General features: G+C 61.4%; 1 protein-coding gene across 1 annotated transcript in view; it reads right to left on the bottom strand.

The window, feature by feature from the left end:
* Positions 1–12150: 12150 nt before the first annotated feature.
* Positions 12151–16564, bottom strand: part of TRAF3IP1 (TRAF3 interacting protein 1) — a gene marked incomplete at both ends in the record, with an annotated part of 31095 nt that continues 26681 nt past the window's right edge. Inside the window, 2 exons of the mRNA XM_084228193.1 lie at positions 12151–12316; positions 13344–13567. Coding sequence (XP_084084319.1) covers positions 12151–12316; positions 13344–13567 — 390 coding nt within the window. The remainder of the gene's footprint in view (positions 12317–13343; positions 13568–16564) is intronic.

The raw sequence follows: 16564 nt of genomic DNA, 5'->3' as shown, positions 1-16564 counted from the left end.
TGGGTTGCCGGACTCTATCCAGAGTGATAATGGGCCGGCATTTGTCTCTGACGTCACCCATGCAGTAAGCAGTGCGTTACAGATAAACTGGAAATTGCATGCTGCTTGGAGACCGCAGTCTTCCGGGCAAACAGAAAAGATGAACCACACCTTGAAGAAAACCTTGGCAAAACTGTGCCAAGAAACACAACTTCGTTGGGACCAGGTACTATCCCTTGCCCTCCTCCGCATAAGAGTGGCACCTAGAAGTGGGCTACAATGAAGCCCCTTTGAGATTGTGTTTGGAAGACCTTTTCAGGCCTCAGTTCTGAAAGCCAGTCCGGAAATAACACAAGATTGCCGGATCACGCAATATGTGAAACACATCCAGGAGGTTCTGGCAGTGATTCATAACTTTGCAACCTCAAGGATCTCTATGCCTCCTGATCAACCATTGCATCCCTTCAAACCTGGAGATCAGGTCTTACTGAAGACTTGGCAGAGCGGGGATGCTCAAAACCAGCTGTCAGAAAAATGGACTGGTCCCTATGATGTCTTGTTGAGCACACATACTTCTCTGAAACTTGCAGGCATAAAACCCTGGGTACATCATTCCAGAGTTAAGAAAGCCCCAGGAGGAACTGACCCAGAGACGAAGTCCCACTGGTCTTGTGAACCCATTGAGGACTTGAGGTATTTGTTTAAGAAACAGACAAAAACTTGAATGTTACTGACTTCTTTTCCAGTTATTGTTACAGGATACCCAAGGACTCATTTTTTTTTCCTGAAGAAACCCTGAGAAAACTAACATGCTCTAACCAATCTTCTTCTTTTCAAAGTTTAGGAGACGTGAAATAACATCTAGGATCATGCATATGGTGCCACTATTTTTTTTTTACACAGAAAGGTTTTCAATCTTGATTTTGATTTTGTTATTTTTTTAACTTTCTGCTTTTTTTTTACCTTTGAGATTTTTTTCTCTGCTTTCTTTTTGTTACTTTGGCCAATGAGTGAAACTGCAGTTGCATGAGATATCCCACGCGTGATAAATGGTAACTAATGAGCTCTTTGTGTCTATATGTTGTATGTCTGTATGTCCTTTCCTTGTGTCCTTGTCTTGACCTCAAGTGATTGACTAATTGGTATACATGGTGCCCATAGACGTTGAAAAAAAAAAAAGAGAGAGTCTCCAGTTATGAGAAAAAAACTAAAGGTTATGGTTTGATTGTCAACATTGTGCTACTGAACTAAGCCGGTGCCTTCATAGAGATTGAACATTGTTGTTTCTGTTATTTTTCTGATATTTATGGCAAAGCTTCCCAGAAATCTAAATTCAAGTACAAATTTGGTAGCCTGTCATTTGGCTGATGCAAGGAAATTTTGTGGAACCTCAGTAGAGCTCCTGAGACACTCCACAAAGTTTCTCCCTTTCCTCCTGGGAAAGGCATTAGATGAATTTTTTTCTATTTGGATTTTACCTAATGAAGTAAAACTGGAAGGGAAGCATTGTCACTTGGGAAAATGGTAAAACTTTGGTATGTACAAAATGTTAACAGCAGTATCTGGTATGTATGTAAATTGTCAATGGTGATTGTCACCTTGTAATATTATATAATTCAATTGTTTCACATCTACAGAAATTGTTTCTGAAAATATAGGGAGAAAAGGTCTCAACAGATTCCTATTGATGGAACTGTTGAGAGTAAAACTTTTCTACTAAGGACTGAATAGACTTGGACATACGCCTCATATTTACTAAGTTTTCCTTGACATAATAATACTGATGATTTTTTTTGCATTTTGCTCTAAATCCACAAAGTTTTCTTGTTTTGGTGACCAGGATCTGCAGCAAGGTTGTAATTTTTTTTTTCCAACAAAGCTAACTTGTATTTGCATTTTCTCTCCCCTTGATACCAACACAGCATAAAAATAGTGGTAGTAATCTTTTACTACTTATCTCAGAGTCTGTTTTTGTATAACTTCCATAGGGATTTTGTTTAAACTGAAAAAAATTGGACATAAGTTTCATTGTGTGGCTTTGTGTGGAGTTCTTCCACAAAGTTGAAACAGAGCTGAACCAAGAAGAGGAGAACCTGTTTGCCTTGTTTGTAGGGTTCCAGAGACCTCCAAAGAAGGTGAGGAAGCTTGCCTCCATTGGCAGGACTGGACAACCCGGCCAACGAAAATGCCCTGGTACCCTCGAGAAGAGGAAAGCTCAGGTGGAGTCTGATGAGACTAACTTTGTACCTGAAGCCTACATCGACCGGATGCCAATGGTTCGCTCTGATCCTATATGGAGTATTTCAACAAAGCCAGCTAAAATTGCTGCTTAGTTATTCTGCCCTGTGATTTTATGCAAAAATAGGAAAAATGGTTTAAAAGTAGACTTAATTGCAAACTTTTGCTATGCTGTTAAAGTTTGGGATCAAGGTTGAGAGAATTCATTTTTGCATAAGTTGAACCATTTTAACATTTTTTTCCTGTGATCTTGACATATCTGCTGTCTTGTTCTGGCTAATGCCTCCAGATGTTTTCTTTCGGCTGGGACTGATGAACTGTTTTTCCAGGAATGGAGGACTTTTGCTTTCCACAATGGACAATACCTGGAGGGATTCGTTTTCTTTCAGACTGGAACCCTGGAAAACTTTCATCTGAGACTGTATCCCAGCATCCATATGTTTGATCTTCATCACCATGGAAATGGTGGCAAAAAGTGAAAGGGGAGAATTGTTAGGGGGAAGTGATGTCCTGAGTTAATCCCATACAGGCTTTGTGGACTCCACCCCCACTCCAGACTAAAACCATCAGGACATTGGGGAAGACAAATCCCATCACCACCAAGGGGAGGGTGGCTGGGACCTGAGGGTGGAGTTGGGCAGCCAGGTTGGATATAAAAAACCAAACACGTGGGCCTAGGGCTCTCTCTGGCTCGCGATCGCTCGCCTCCCGGCTTCACCGCTCCTGGCTGGCGGCCAGCTCTCAGAGCGCCATTTTGGGGTTCCAGATCGGCGGATCGGGTAGGACTCATTTAAAACTTTGTCTCCCGCTTTTCTCCCAGAGCTGTATATTTCCTCATTTCCCCTTCCCTTGTAAATAAACCTTTTATTAACCTTTCACGTGTGCCTGCAGTAGAGCATTGATAAGTCCTTTTAAGCGCGCGGGTGAGGACCCACAGTCAGGCACCCCGTTTTGTATCGGGGTTGCTCTACAACAATAACAGCAGGGCCGAGGCGGCCAGAGGGAGGGGCCGCCCGGCCCAGACACCCCCACCCGAGCAGGGCAGGGCACTGAGCTGTGCACGCTCAGGGCTGGAGAGATAAACCGGGCCACAGCCCTGGCTGTGGGACCCTGATAGCCCTCAGCAGGGAAGGGCTTCCGGCTGGTGCTCCTGGTGCCCTCGGTGACGTTAGCCACAGAAACACTAACCCTCGGTGTTAGGAGCCCGGCCCCCGGGTGGAGAAAGGGCCCGGGGGATGCATGTGAGTTGGGAAGATGAAGAGCTCCGAGGGTGGTTACCCAGAGATGCACCCAGCTGGACGCTTGGGAAGGGCTGACCTTCATGGTTACTAGTGTAGCTCAGCCGCTGAAGAAAATGGGAGGAGGGAGCCTGGCCTGCCGGGTCCAGAGGCGGTAGCCTGTGGGCCAGGCAGAGCCCCCCCACCTTCGTGCCCAGCCCCAGGGCTGGGGGGCGTAGCTCTCTCCTCCCTCCCGCATTGCCCTTATCACTCATGTCCTGCACCTCCCCAGCTGGCCCCTGGGGTGGGGGAGGGGGACTCAGGTGCGAAGGCCTGGCCCCAGGCCCCAGGGAGCAGTGACACTCAGCAGAGGTCACACTTCCTAGAGAATAACACTCCATGTCACAGCCACCCCAGTTCGCCCATTGAGAAGGTTCTAGAATACAGGACTTCCAGTTTTAAGACCCCAGTACTGGGATCTCACCGCAGCGCCCTCCCACACCACACAAGGAGAGGTCAGTGTTTCCGGCCTGCGGAGCCCCCCTCAGTCCAGCAGCCCCAGTCCATGGTGATCCTGGGGTCCGCTCTCGGTCCCCGGCTGGGCATTCCTCCTACTACAGCTCCCACAACCCCCTTCTGGAACCCAGCACACACCAGGCCCCTTCCCTCCCTGCCCGCACGGCCCAGGGGGCCCCTCCAGCTCACCAGAGACGTCCCCAATCCACTCCCCACCAGGGACACCTGCCTCCCAGCTCCCCCCAACCACCACCCACACCAGGTCACACTGATCTCTTCCTGCTTCACTTCCCACTGCAGGGAGCATCCTATCTCTGCCGCCAGACGTGGGGTTCCCCTAGGGCTCCCCCTTTCAGCAGAGTCCACAGGGCATTCCTCCAGCCTCTGCCTGGTCCAGGGTGCAGGGGGAGAAAGCTGGCGCTGCCCACAGGCCCTGGTCCAGTGTGGAGGGGCAAAGAGTGGCCCCAGAAGATGTGCTGTGAATGGAACCCACTTGGAAAAGGGTTTTGCAGATGGAATTGGGGCTCTCAGCCCCCTGGGTGTGGGCGGCTAAATCCAACACAGGGGTCTTTATGAGAAGGGGGGCAGGGGCTTGAGATGCAGACACACAGGGACGCAGGTGCTGCTGGAGGCTGGAGAGGCTGAAAGGACCCGCCTCTGGAGCCCCAGGGGGAGCTTGCTGTGGTCTCTGCCTCGGGCTCTGTCCTCTGACCCTGCGGGATTCTTTCCTGTGGTGCCAAGTCTTCTGTCAGGAACAAACGCGGCCAGAGTCTGCCGCTGCGTGGGGGGTCGGAAGGCGGCTGCTGCAGGGTTGGGGGGCAACCGCTCACCACAGATAGAGCCGAGGCCCCTCCTGGCCCAGGGGCTCCCGATAGAGCCTGACCTCCCCCGTGTCAGCGGGGGCCAGCCCAGGTCTGGAGAGGGGCCGGCTGGCGGGTGCCATGTGGGACGAAGAGGAAAGGGCCCGGGGAGGGGCAGAGGCCGCAGGCCCTGCGGGAGGGGCAGCCACTGCAGCCAGCCCAGGAAGCCCAGGCCACAGGCTCCACAGGCTCCACAGGCTCCACCGGCGCCTGGAATGAGGGAGGGTCCCCGCGAGAAGGGCCAAGGGAGGATGGGAAGGGGGTGAAAGACGACCACCCAGCCCGACGCCCTCCCCCCCAGGGCTCACAAGCACATCGCTTGGGTAACGGGTGTGTTTCCCCAAAATTAAGTTTTCTGATGTTGGAAAACAAGAGGAACGGACTATCTTCTCAGAGTGAGCCGCAGAAGCGCCAACAGGAGGGGGCGCACGCCGGCCCATGGCCCCAGCGGGTGGCACCGGGCGCACGGGCCAGGGCTCGGGCTGGCCAGGGGGGCTGTCCACGGCCTGGAGTAGCGGAGCCGCGTCGCGGTCAGCGGGCGTCGCTGCGGAGGGCGCGCAAAGCCCTCGCGTCTTTCCCTGGAGGCCCCGCGTGAGGGCGGCCCGGCCCAGCCCAGCCCAGCCCAGCCCAGCCCAGCCCAGCGCACACGTGAGGGTTTAACTGCATCCTGCACGTTTGTTTTTCCAGAGAGAACTTTTTCTCGGGGAAATGCCCATGAAAGCGCCTCTGGCAGCCACGGGGCTGGCGCTTCCTGCAGGTCTGTTGGGTTCCAGCCCCAGCTCTGAGCTCCGTGTGTGCAAGGGCCGGGCGGGGCGGCAGCCGCTCCCCTGAGCTGCGGGGCCGGGGCTCCTTAGGGAAGAGCTAAAGGATCGCTTCTAGAAAGAGGGGCCTTCGATGGAAGGTCCGAGATGCAGGAAGGGGAGACGAGAGGCGCGTCCACACGTGAGATGGTTTTCGCCTGGGGGCGGTCTCGCAGCAAGACAGCATCTAGCGCCTGAGCCGCGGGGGGATAAACCGGAACACGCGCGGGGCCAGGTGGCGGGAGAGACACGCTCAGCCTCGGACTCCGAGGCCCACGGGACCCGCGGGAGGGCGCCCCGGCCACCCGCGCGTGAGGCCCGCTCCCAGCTGCACAGGTCTGGGGAAATCGAAAGAGAAAAATGGGATAAAGCCTTTCGATTTCCAAAACAAGGCAAGAAATAATCAAGCGCGTAAGGATAAGAAACAAGAAGTGGGAAATAAGGGACCATTTGATAAGCTGGCGTAACGCACCGGACGGCGCCAACTCCCGGGCAAACAAGGCCTGGCCCCCCCACACACACACCCGCTCACAAGAGACGGACAGGCGCGGGGACTCGGGATATCAAAGCCCGTGTTCCCGGGAATCCTGGCCTCTCCCCTTCACCAGGATGATCGGTTTTGAGGAGAAGGAAAGTCGTTTTGTTACAGGGCAGGGGAGGGGCACCCCAGAACCCCCAAAACCTGCCCATTCTAAATGGGTTCCGCCGTCTGCTGCATCCAGACAAGACATGCTCTCGTGTGTCAGACCTTCGGCGGGAAGGCACGCGAGTGCAACCCGTGTGCATCGAAGACCGCATCGGTGGCGCCGAGGCCGTGGGGCCGCCCAGCCCCCCTCCTCCTTTGCGAGCGTTTCTCCTGAACAACCGTGACGTGAGCGGCGAGGAGCAGCGGGGCGACGGGTCAGCCCGCGTGTGGGCGAGCGAGGGGACCCCGCGCCAGCTCTCGGCACTCCCGGGGCGCCTGCCCGGCTCGGCCAAGGGCTGCACTGGTGTGGGGACACCCCAGAGACGCGGCGGGGGCGTCCCCACCACACAGACAAGCAGAGCTCGTCTCGGGCTCAGGTCGAAGGAAAATGCCACGAAATCGCTGAGTTTTCCGCGTTTACACCGTTGCTTAGCACGCCGGGGCCTGATCCTCGGCGTTCAGCCGCACCTGGGACAGGCGGCTCCAGTCCAGGGGTCTTTGGGGGGCGGCGGGGCAGCCGAGAGTGGACCGGAGGCGACCACGTCACCCGGGGGCACAGGCCGGGGCCAGAGGGCAGGCCGGCTGCTCCCGAGGCCACTCTGCGCCTGTAAGTCACAGGCAGGCGCTCACTGCAGCTCCCCGGGTGGCTGGCTGGCAGGGCGGCCCCAGTGGGGCGTGCAGCTCCGCGGGGCGGGCGGCAGGCCCAGTGCGGCAGTGGCCGCTGGAGCCCGTGGCCGAGGGGCTGAGGGCGCCGCAGAGCCGGGGCCCAAGCCCGCTTCAGGCTCTGACTCCGCAGCCCTCCCCGCCCCCTGCCCCCCGCCAGCTCACCGCTCAGCCCTGTTGACGGGATTTCACTTGAAAGTTCTATTTTTAAATGCGGCCCGTGTTTGTCTTGAAACTGCCCCAAAGACGCTTCCTTCTGCGCCGTGATCCCCGCGAGGGGAAAACCCGGCGGAGAATCGGGGGGGGGGGGGGGGGTCGGCTGAGCTCAGGGGGTGGCGGGAGGGGGCAGAGGGAGGTCAGCGCCGAGGGAGGCCCGGCCACACAGGCGGGCCCAGCCACGGGGCGCTCAGCCCGCACAGCCCCAGGCCCTGCCCCAAAGCTGCAGTTTCCCCCGGGCACGGCGAGGCAGGTCTATTAATATGTGTATTAAAATATTTACTTTCACCTCAAGTTCATTTTTTTCCCTCTGATTATAAAATAAAATAAAATAAAACACTGTTTCCGCCCCGGGAAGTGCGAGAGGCCCTGGCCCTGACAGGTCGGCCCGGGGTGCCAGGTGGGGGAGGGCGGTGCGGCCCACGGCTGCCGTCCAGGACCCACTGGCCCACCCCTGGCCGCACCCTCACCGCCCCCCTCAGGAGAGCCCAGAAGCGGCGCGCGCTTCTTAGCTCCGTGGGCAACAGGGAACGCAGGGGCGCCCGGGACGGGGCCAACAGCCACTCCTTGCTGCTCCCTCACCCGGGAGATGCGGGCCTCGGTGGCTGAGACCACGGGGCCGCCTGCCCGGAAAGTGGAGGCACCTCCCAGCCAGCCTCACGCCAGGAGGCCCTGCCTCCGGCCCCTGAAGCCCCACAGGCAGCGGCAGGAGCTGCAGGTCCAGCCTGGGGAGCCAGCCCTGGAAGCGCTCGGGCAGCCGCGGCCAGCGCCAGGCACACGCCGGCAGCGGATAACTGGGTTGAAATGACAGTTTCCGAAACCCTGCAGGGTCTCAAAAGAGCTGCTCAGAGGTGAAGTAGGGAACTGTCAGGCGCGCTTTCCCCACCCCTGCCCCCACCCCCAGGAGCCTCCTGCCGGCTGCGGTGACGGCATCCCGCTTCCAGAAAGCTCTCCGAGCAGGAGACAGCGCCGCCCCGGGCCGAGGGCACATGGAGGGCCGGGCCCACAGGGCAGCCCCGGTGGGACCGAAGCCCCGGGGCCAGGGCAGGAGCCAGCGGCTCAGCCGAAGGTCGCTCACCTGGTCGGGGGACGAGCCTCCCTGTGCGAGGGGGTGGGCGGGCCGCTGGGTCGGGTGGGGTGCATGGCAAGGTCTGGAGTAGCGGGGGCGGGTGTCCAGTGCCGCCCTCAACGGCAGGCCCAACACCTGGAGGCCGCCAGCCCCAGGGACAGCTCGGCCACCTCCCGGGGGGGCCGCCCCCACTCCGCCCACCAGAGCCTGCAGGTGGGGCCAGCGGCCACGTCCCTGCTCCAGTCCCTCCGCTTTTGGCAGAACAATCCTGCTCTTGAGCCTGGGGGCCTGCAAACGCCCTCTGGGAGCACGGAGCAGGACGCCCGCCTCCTCGGCCGCCCCACACTGTCATCTTCTTACCTTTTGCCAACTGAAAACGCGCCCGGGTGACACGAGCCAGAGCGCTCGGCTCGCCCGTCACGGCCGCCGGCTGGGGCTCAGCGGCCCCACGCGCTCTGGGCTGCCGAGCAGCGGGCGCCGGGAGCTGGGCCGGGAGCTGGGCCGCTCGCCCCAAGTCAAAGCCAGTGCCCGGTCCCCGGCAGCCGAGGCCGCCCCTCCGCTAGGCTCACCCAGGCCACGCTCCCCGGTCCGGGGTGACTCGTGGATCCCGCGGCCCAGGCCGGACCGGTGCAGAGCCGCACCCGCGGGCTCCCCACCCCGCCTCCCTCCCCGTCCAGCCCCGTCGCGAGGGCGAACAGCTGCGTCTCCCGCGGCCGTCCCGTGTGCTCAGCGGCTGTGTCTTCCGCGCCATCTGCGGCCTCCGGACATCATCACCTTTTCTCAGGAAGTAATTCCCCAGCCTGAAACGCGCCTGGCGCTTCCCTGCTCTCTGCTAAGGGCTCAGCCGCCAACAGGGCCGCCCATAAGGATCTAAGCGCTGCGGAGGGCTCTGCGTTTATTTCCTTCCCGTGTTCTTGCACCGTAAAAACCCCCTCATCTTTTGGGAATCTCTTTCTCGACGTGATAGGACTTTATTTTTGCCACATGGATAACCACGGGTTCCGTTGATTTGGAGTGAAAAGCTTCCGCTTGGAAATCGCACGTTTGTCAGACTTGAACTCACGGGCCTGTCTCGGGCTGGGGTCTGTCCCGGGGGCCAGGCTGCCCCTTGGGCGGGGGTCCCTGCAGGTCAGGCTCCCTGGCGGGGCCGCCGACAGCTCAGAGCCACTCGCCACCAGTCCGCAGGCCCGAGTCTCTGCCTGGCCCTTCGCCTGAGGCCTGCGTGGGGCAACCCGAGAGCCCCCCTCAACTCCGGCTTTGTTCTCCAGGACAACACTGGCTCAGCACGGACGCCAGCGCTTCTGGCCTCGACTCTGAGGCGCTTTGACCCGCTGCTCTCCACCGGTGGGAAGGCAGGTGTGAGGACAGGGTGGGTCGCCTCTGCCTGAAGAACTGGGTGGGCGGGCCGCACCGAGGCTGCGCATTCACACGCCGCCGTCGCCCAGCTCCCGTGAGCCGGCGGTACAGCCTCCCGGCGGCCACGGCGGCCCCACCCTGGGCAACTGAGGTGCAGGGCTACAGAGGGGCATCGGGCACACGGCCCCCGGCCCCCAGCTCTTCCGGGCCACGTGGCCTGCTCCCCATTTCTCCTGTCTCTGCCATGGGGCTTAAGGGAAAGGAATGTGTGCCGTCACCAGACGGGCCCCACAGGGACCATGCTCCCTGCAGAGCGGGGCTTGGCCGGGGTGGAGAGGCCAGGGCTGTGCCTCCCCAGCCTCCTTCCAGCCCCACCCTTCTCTGTTCCTCCTCCCAGTAGGGGTGAGAGCAGGCTCGGGCCCCACCATGGGGGGGGAGGACCCAGGGCCCACTGTCTTCCCCGATACAAAAGTGCGGGCGAGGGCGCCCCAGAGGCCCCAGGGGCGGGCTGCAGGACAGGTGCCTGGGCACAGGGCCCTCGGCGCTGCTGCGGAGGCTCACGCCGGCTTCCATCCACGGTTGACCGAAGACCTGGGTAGTGTGGAGACGGCAATGAGGGGCCCTCAGGGGCCGGTCCTGGCTTCATCTGCCCAGGGCCTTCCTTGTCCCGTTTGGTGACAGCCTGGGACATGTCAGAGAGTCTCCCAGGTACCGCTTAGGACTCTCTGCCCAGGAAAAAAGCCGCACGAATCGGAACCTTTTCCTGGGCTGGGAGCCAAGGCCCCAGAACAACGGGGGGCCCAGGGCCCTGGAGAGCAGGTGCCAGGGGCCCAGGGGCTCGGCAGGCCTGGGGACAGAGGGAGCGAGCCTGGAGGCTGCCCTCTCCTCCCAGCTGCCCTCTCCGAAGACCCCAGACGTGTGACCTGGGAACAGGCCAGCCCAGCGAGGGGTGCACATCCCTGCGGGGAGAGGGAGCCGGGGCACGTCAGCCTCAGGGCCCTGAGGGGGTGTGGGCTGGTGAGGGAGGGGCCGGGCCAGGGCAGAGCTGAAGACGGGGTGCGTTCAGTGCCGCGGCCCCCCACGCCCACTGCCAGGGGCACACCCACTCGGGAGGGAAGTAGGGACCTGCCGCAGGGCGTGGGAGGAGAGCAGGGGCCCCCAGAAGCCCCACCGGCCCCGGGACGGCACGGCGGCCCCGGCCGGGAAGTGAGTTACCGGGACAACTTGAACCCAGTGACCAGGAACGGCGCCTCTCGGGGCGGGCGCACGCCGGGGAGCGGCTGGCTGAAGGGAGGCCAGGGGCGAGCGCCGACTTCTTAAGACAAACTTTTAAACCAAAGTAGAGGAAAACATTTAATAATCCCATTTGTGTATTTTCTCAAAGTAATAAATAACATCAGGATTAACGAGTCACTGGTAACACGCGGTAATCACCCGACTGAGCTTGAATGTGGTGAGCGCTTACCCGTCTCATAAAACCTCGATTTACGGGGGGTCACAACGTGGATGCAGACACATATGCCTCCAACTTTTTCCACAAAGAAACAAAATGCACAATTTGAAAATGAAAGAATCCAACCGCAATGTTTCAGGTGTGAGCTCAAGTGCACCACCCGTCCGCTTATAGAAAAAATAGGTGATTCTTTTTAATGATTTATGCATATAAAAGAAAAATAAATTTTATGAGACAACTGGACAGACTGCTCCACGCAAAATCTCACCGGCACACAATGGACGCGATTTCACGAACACAGGAAGTCTGGTCTATGGACGAGCGCACAAAAGGCCGACGCCTTACTCGGAGCCAGCAGGCCATTCGAGACTCGGGGTGGTGGCGCTGGACGGGCCGGCAAAGGGGACGGGGTGCCCCCAGCACGGTGGGCAGAGAGCGGACCCCCTCCCCCCGCGGGCCCCTGAACAGTCTCCCCTTAACCCCGCTCACCTTAGAAGTCAGAACGACCCTAGCAAAGATTTGATTTTGGAAATCTCACTCAAAGTAACCTCAACGTGCCGTTTGTGCTGATGCTCAAAGTGCCGGCGACCCAGGCGCAGCCCAGGCCCGGGGCCCCAGCAGCGAGCCCCCCACGCTCAAGGCACGAGCATTCGCGGGGTGACGTGTCAGTGAGCAACCGAAACAAACCGCGTTTAACACAAAACTTAACTTTTTCCTCCAAAATAAAAAAGCAACATCAAAAGGATCCGCATCGGCGCCACCCCCCCCCCCCGCAGGGCCCCCCGCGAGGGTCGGGGCGCAGCTCTGCAGGGCCCGGCTGGCCAGAGCAGGCCAAGGCCCCAGGGCGGCTGGCCGGGCCCCCCTCCAGGTCTGCGGAGTGACCCCGCCTCCTGCACGGGGCCCCTCAGCGGCAGGGCCGCCTCCACGGGGGGCGCAGGGACCCCAGCGGGCTCTGGGCGCTCAGGAGGGAGGGCCGCGGGCACGGGGAGAAAGCCTCACACAGGTGTGGGGAGAGCCGTTTATAGCCCGGGAGCCGTTCACAGCCTGCTGGGGGGTGCGGGGGCAGAGGGGGTGGGCGGCCCCGTCTCCAGGCGCCCCTCACCGCCGGGCGCTCAGGCCCACGCCGCACACCATCCTGCGGATCTTGTCCTCGTTGCGCAGGACGCTGGCCTTGACCGCGCAGATCTTGTCCTGCTGCTCGCGGATGAGCTGCTCCAGCTCGGCCAGCTCCGCCCTCAGCGGCTCCACCGCGCCGTCCGTGATGCTGCGGGAAGCACCGGGTCAGCAGCCGGGGGTGTCCAGGGCCAACGCCTCCACCAGAGCCCGCCCGCACCCCGAGTCAGGGGGTTGAGCACCGCGCTACGAAGCTGTCCGCAGCTCCCGCAGCAAGAGTTCCATCCCCGGCCCCGGCCTGCCAGGGAGCGACCCACAGGGCGCAGCAGACCCCTCCTGTCTCCCCGCTGCTCCCCTCAGCAGTGGGTTTCGGTCAGTCTGCCTGTTCTGCTCCCCGCTCTGTCTCTGGGGAGTCCTCTCACCCCCACACTTCTGGCCTGCACCCCAGTTCATGTGTGCATAAATAAATATTTTTTTTTTTAAAGGCCCCTGTGGAACTCCCTCTACTTTTAAAGTTTAAACCTGGGCCTGAGTGTCACAGCTGCAAGAAATGCACCTGGTCCCAAGGGGTCCGTGCCCTTGAGGGGGGGAGGAAGGAGAGAGGGGCTGGGAGAAGTGGGGGCTCCCCCAACCTGCACGCCTTCTGCAGGATGACCCTGCCCCCTCCCCCTGACCTGTGCCCCCACCCCCAACCTCTGCCCCCGACCTCTGCCCCCACTGCAGGGCCGGCCGCCCACCTCTGCTCCTGCCGCAGGGCCTGCTCCCCCACCTCTGCCCCCACTGCAGGGCCGGCCGCCCACCTCTGCTCCTGCCACAGAGCCTGCTCCCCCACCTCTGCCCCCACTGCAGGGCCGGCCGCCCACCTCTGCTCCTGCCGCAGGGCCTGCTCCCCCACCTCTGCCCCCACTGCAGGGCCGGCCGCCCACCTCTGCTCCTGCCGCAGGGCCTGCTCCCCCACCTCTGCCCCCACTGCAGGGCCGGCCGCCCACCTCTGCTCCTGCCGCAGGGCCTGCTCCCCCACCTCTGCCCCCACTGCAGGGCCCGGCCCCCACCTCTGCTCCTGCCGCAGGGCCTGCTCCCCCACCTCTGCCCCCACTGCAGGGCCGGCCGCCCACCTCTGCTCCTGCCGCAGGGCCTGCTCCCCCACCTCTGCCCCCACTGCAGGGCCGGCCGCCCACCTCTGCTCCTGCCGCAGGGCCTCCGCATGCTGCCTGTTCTCGCCGTGCCACAGCTGCAGCTCGTTCTGCATGGCGTCCACATCCTCCTGGATGTAGTCCATGATCTTGCCCAGGGGCAGCGCACTCTTGCACAGGGTCTGGATGGATGTGCGCAGCTTCTCGATCTCCTTGGCAACGATGTCCTTCTCCTTCTTCCACGCCGACTCGAAGACGGGAAGCTTCTCCTGCAGCAGGTGGAGACGTGAGGAGAGACGTGAGGAGAGACGCAGCCTCATGCGTCAGGAGGGACGGGCTGGGAACCCAGCCTAGGGTCCGCCGGCTTGGCCCCCCGGTCCCCCGCGAGGCCAGGGCTGGCACCTGGAGGCACACCTCTACACAGCAAGGTCTTACTTCCCAACTGGCCGGACCCAGCCAACTCCCCGTCTCGGGAGCGGGGGACAGCGAGGCTCCGCCCCCGTGGACTGGTGAAGGGGACCGACCCCTCAGCGGGCAGGGTGCTGGGGCACAGCAGGCCCACCGAGGGAGGGGCTCCGGCGGAGGGCGGGCACGGGGTCCAGGCCAGGGTCGGGCAGGTGGGTCTGGAGGTGGCAGGGGGAGCCCTGGTGTGGGTGGCGGGGAGCAGGACAGACCCACAGACCTGGTACGGGACAGAAGGCCAGAAAGAGGCCCCCGCAGATACACCAACAAGAGGCCAGAGAAAGGACTCCCGGGGCCCACGCGCAGCTCCCACAGGAACCAGCTCAGGATGGCGGGGACCTCAATACAGAGCATAACACTTTAGAAAAACCTGGAGGAAAGCTTGGGGCCGGGCCAGCGAGGAGCTGTACTTGAAACCCAAGCGCCGTCCGCTAAGGGGAAGCAGAGGGGAGCCCGCCTGGGCTCACACAGCCTGTGCGGCCCAAGTCCCCAGGGGCTCCCGGGGGGCAGGAGGGAGGAAGCCGCGGCTGTGACAAGGCTCCGGAGACAAAGCACCATGGGCAGGAGTGTGGGGGAGCGGGCGGGCGAGGGGCCCGGGGGCATGGCGCGTCCTGCACCCCGATGGGTTCCCGGGCACCCGCCTGGCAAGCTGTGAGCAGGGGAAAGCCAGTCGAGACCTCAAGGGCATCTGTCACCCTCCCTGCCGTGGCGCTGCGGCTGCCTCCAGGGGACGCTGAGGCCCTACTCCGAGCGCGCCCCGGGGTGCCCGCAGCCCGGCAAGCTTCCCGGGAAGTGTGGCCAGCTCCCACCCGCTCGGCCGGGAAGTCCTTCCAAGCCCACCAGGGTGCCCAGCGAGGGGCCCTGCCAGGAGAGGACGCGTGCAAGGGCCTGGCCCAGCTCCCCTGCCCAGGCCGCCTGCCCGCCCCACCCCACGCGAGGTCCTCCCGGCACGCCCCACCCTCTCACCTGAACAACCCCATCCCCTTATCGTAAACCTCCGGCCCGGTGTTGTATCAGGTGCCCGTGGAAGACTCGGCCACATGAGCCCACCTGGGCACCCGCTGCCCACCCTCGCCATGTGCCCAGGCACACGGGCACCCGCCTGCCCTGCCTGGCCATGGCCTCGGCTCTTCTGGAGGGAGCCGCCCGGCAGTGTCCAGCGTTTGGCTGCTCTCACAGGCACGCGCACCTTAGAGGACGTGAGGTTCCCAGGGAACCGTCGCTCGAGGGACTCGACCACCTGCTCTTGTGCAGACGCGAGCACGGCGCTGGCCGTATCTCCAGAGTCACGAGGCCTTACTGAGGTCAAACAAAGGCTGCTTACCTAACAGCCTCATTTCTTTACACGTCCACACGCTGCTGCAGAAGGAAGCGTGACTTCTGAACAGCACCTCAGTCCCGGGCCCCCAGCACTGTGAGAGCCGGGGGCGGGGTCAGGGGCGGGAGGCGCCCACCTGAGCAGGGCTGCCTGCAGGACGCAGCCACCGCCGGGCTGGCGCTGGGAGGGCTGGCGGCTGAGAGGCGCCTTCCCCCACGCCCAGCCGCATTGGCACCCCAACCACGGAGGAAAGCAGAGGCTGGCGGGACAAAGGCCGGTCTGGGGGTCCTGTCCACCCAGAAGTGCCTGCCCCAAACAACTTCACAAGCCTGCACCGACACCCACGCCGGGCCAGGTGGCCCTGGGTGGTGCCAACCCAGCCCTGGAAAGCAGGCGCTTGTGCCGGGTTTCTCAGCCTCAATCAAGCCTGGGCTCGCACGGCCTCACGGCCGCAGCAAGCACCCTGCACAGAGGGAGGCAGCCCCGCGCCTTCGGGGAGCTGGACTGTCAGCCAGTGTCACACTGCCGCTGGCCTGCGACCGTGGGGGACAGGCTTCTGGAGAGGAGCCACCGGGCGCCCCGCGCACCAGCCCCCGCGAAGGGCGGGCCTCTGGGTGCCCCGAGGGAAGCAGAGCGAGGGCGCTGAGCACCAGACCCAGGGTCCCTGCAGCCAGAGCCAAAGGCCGGTGTGCGGAACACAGACGGCGACCTCAGGCGCCTCCTGCACACGGGGGTGGACACGCTTGGGAGTCGCTCACACAGAGACCTGACAGCATGGACATGGACGGGCTGTGGGGGCAGGACTCAAGTGCTGGGCTGGAGGGCCCTCCGCTCCCTCGGGCGGCCCTGCAACGCCCCACGGGCGTTTCTGAAAGGCTCTGCCGCTCGCGTCCTCTCCCAGGTGAACGTGAGACCCCCCGCACCCCTCCAAACACCGCTGGGCACCTACAGGAATCGGGGCACGTTCATGGATTACCCGGAGGGACAGGCCCTCTCCGCGCCCCGTCCGTCTCAGCCGCGCCCTCTCCCCAGCCCAGCGAGGCCGGCTCCCAGCACAGCTGCGGTGGCTGTCCCAGGCCCCGCGCTGTTGTTTCCAGTCTTGGACAGGAACTCTACACACATTGTTTCCAACTGGTTCTGCTGACTCAGAGGGAAATGCCAACTTTTATATATTTATTTTGTCACCAGTCATCTTATAAATATTTTGTAGAATTTTTTCCTGGAATAGATTCTATTTCACTATTAATTATATAATAAACACATGTTCTAGAAAAAAGATTAGCAATTCCTGACCGTGAACTTTTGTTTTGCTATTTCTTTACCATTATTTACATCTCTAAGGTCCAGAGTAGCTACAGATCCTTAGGATTCTGTAATTCTTTTATTTTTTTAAAGATTATCTATTTATGCATGCAAGAACTGGGGTGCAGGCCAGAGATGTGGGGGGTGACAGAATTCACCAGAGACAGAGCGGGGAGCAGAAAAA

Source organism: Talpa europaea (genome assembly GCF_964194135.1).
Source record: "Talpa europaea genome assembly, chromosome: 1".
Taxonomy (NCBI): domain Eukaryota; kingdom Metazoa; phylum Chordata; class Mammalia; order Eulipotyphla; family Talpidae; genus Talpa; species Talpa europaea.
Note: the sequence above shows the minus strand (reverse complement) of the source record. Positions and strands in the feature narration are given on the sequence as shown.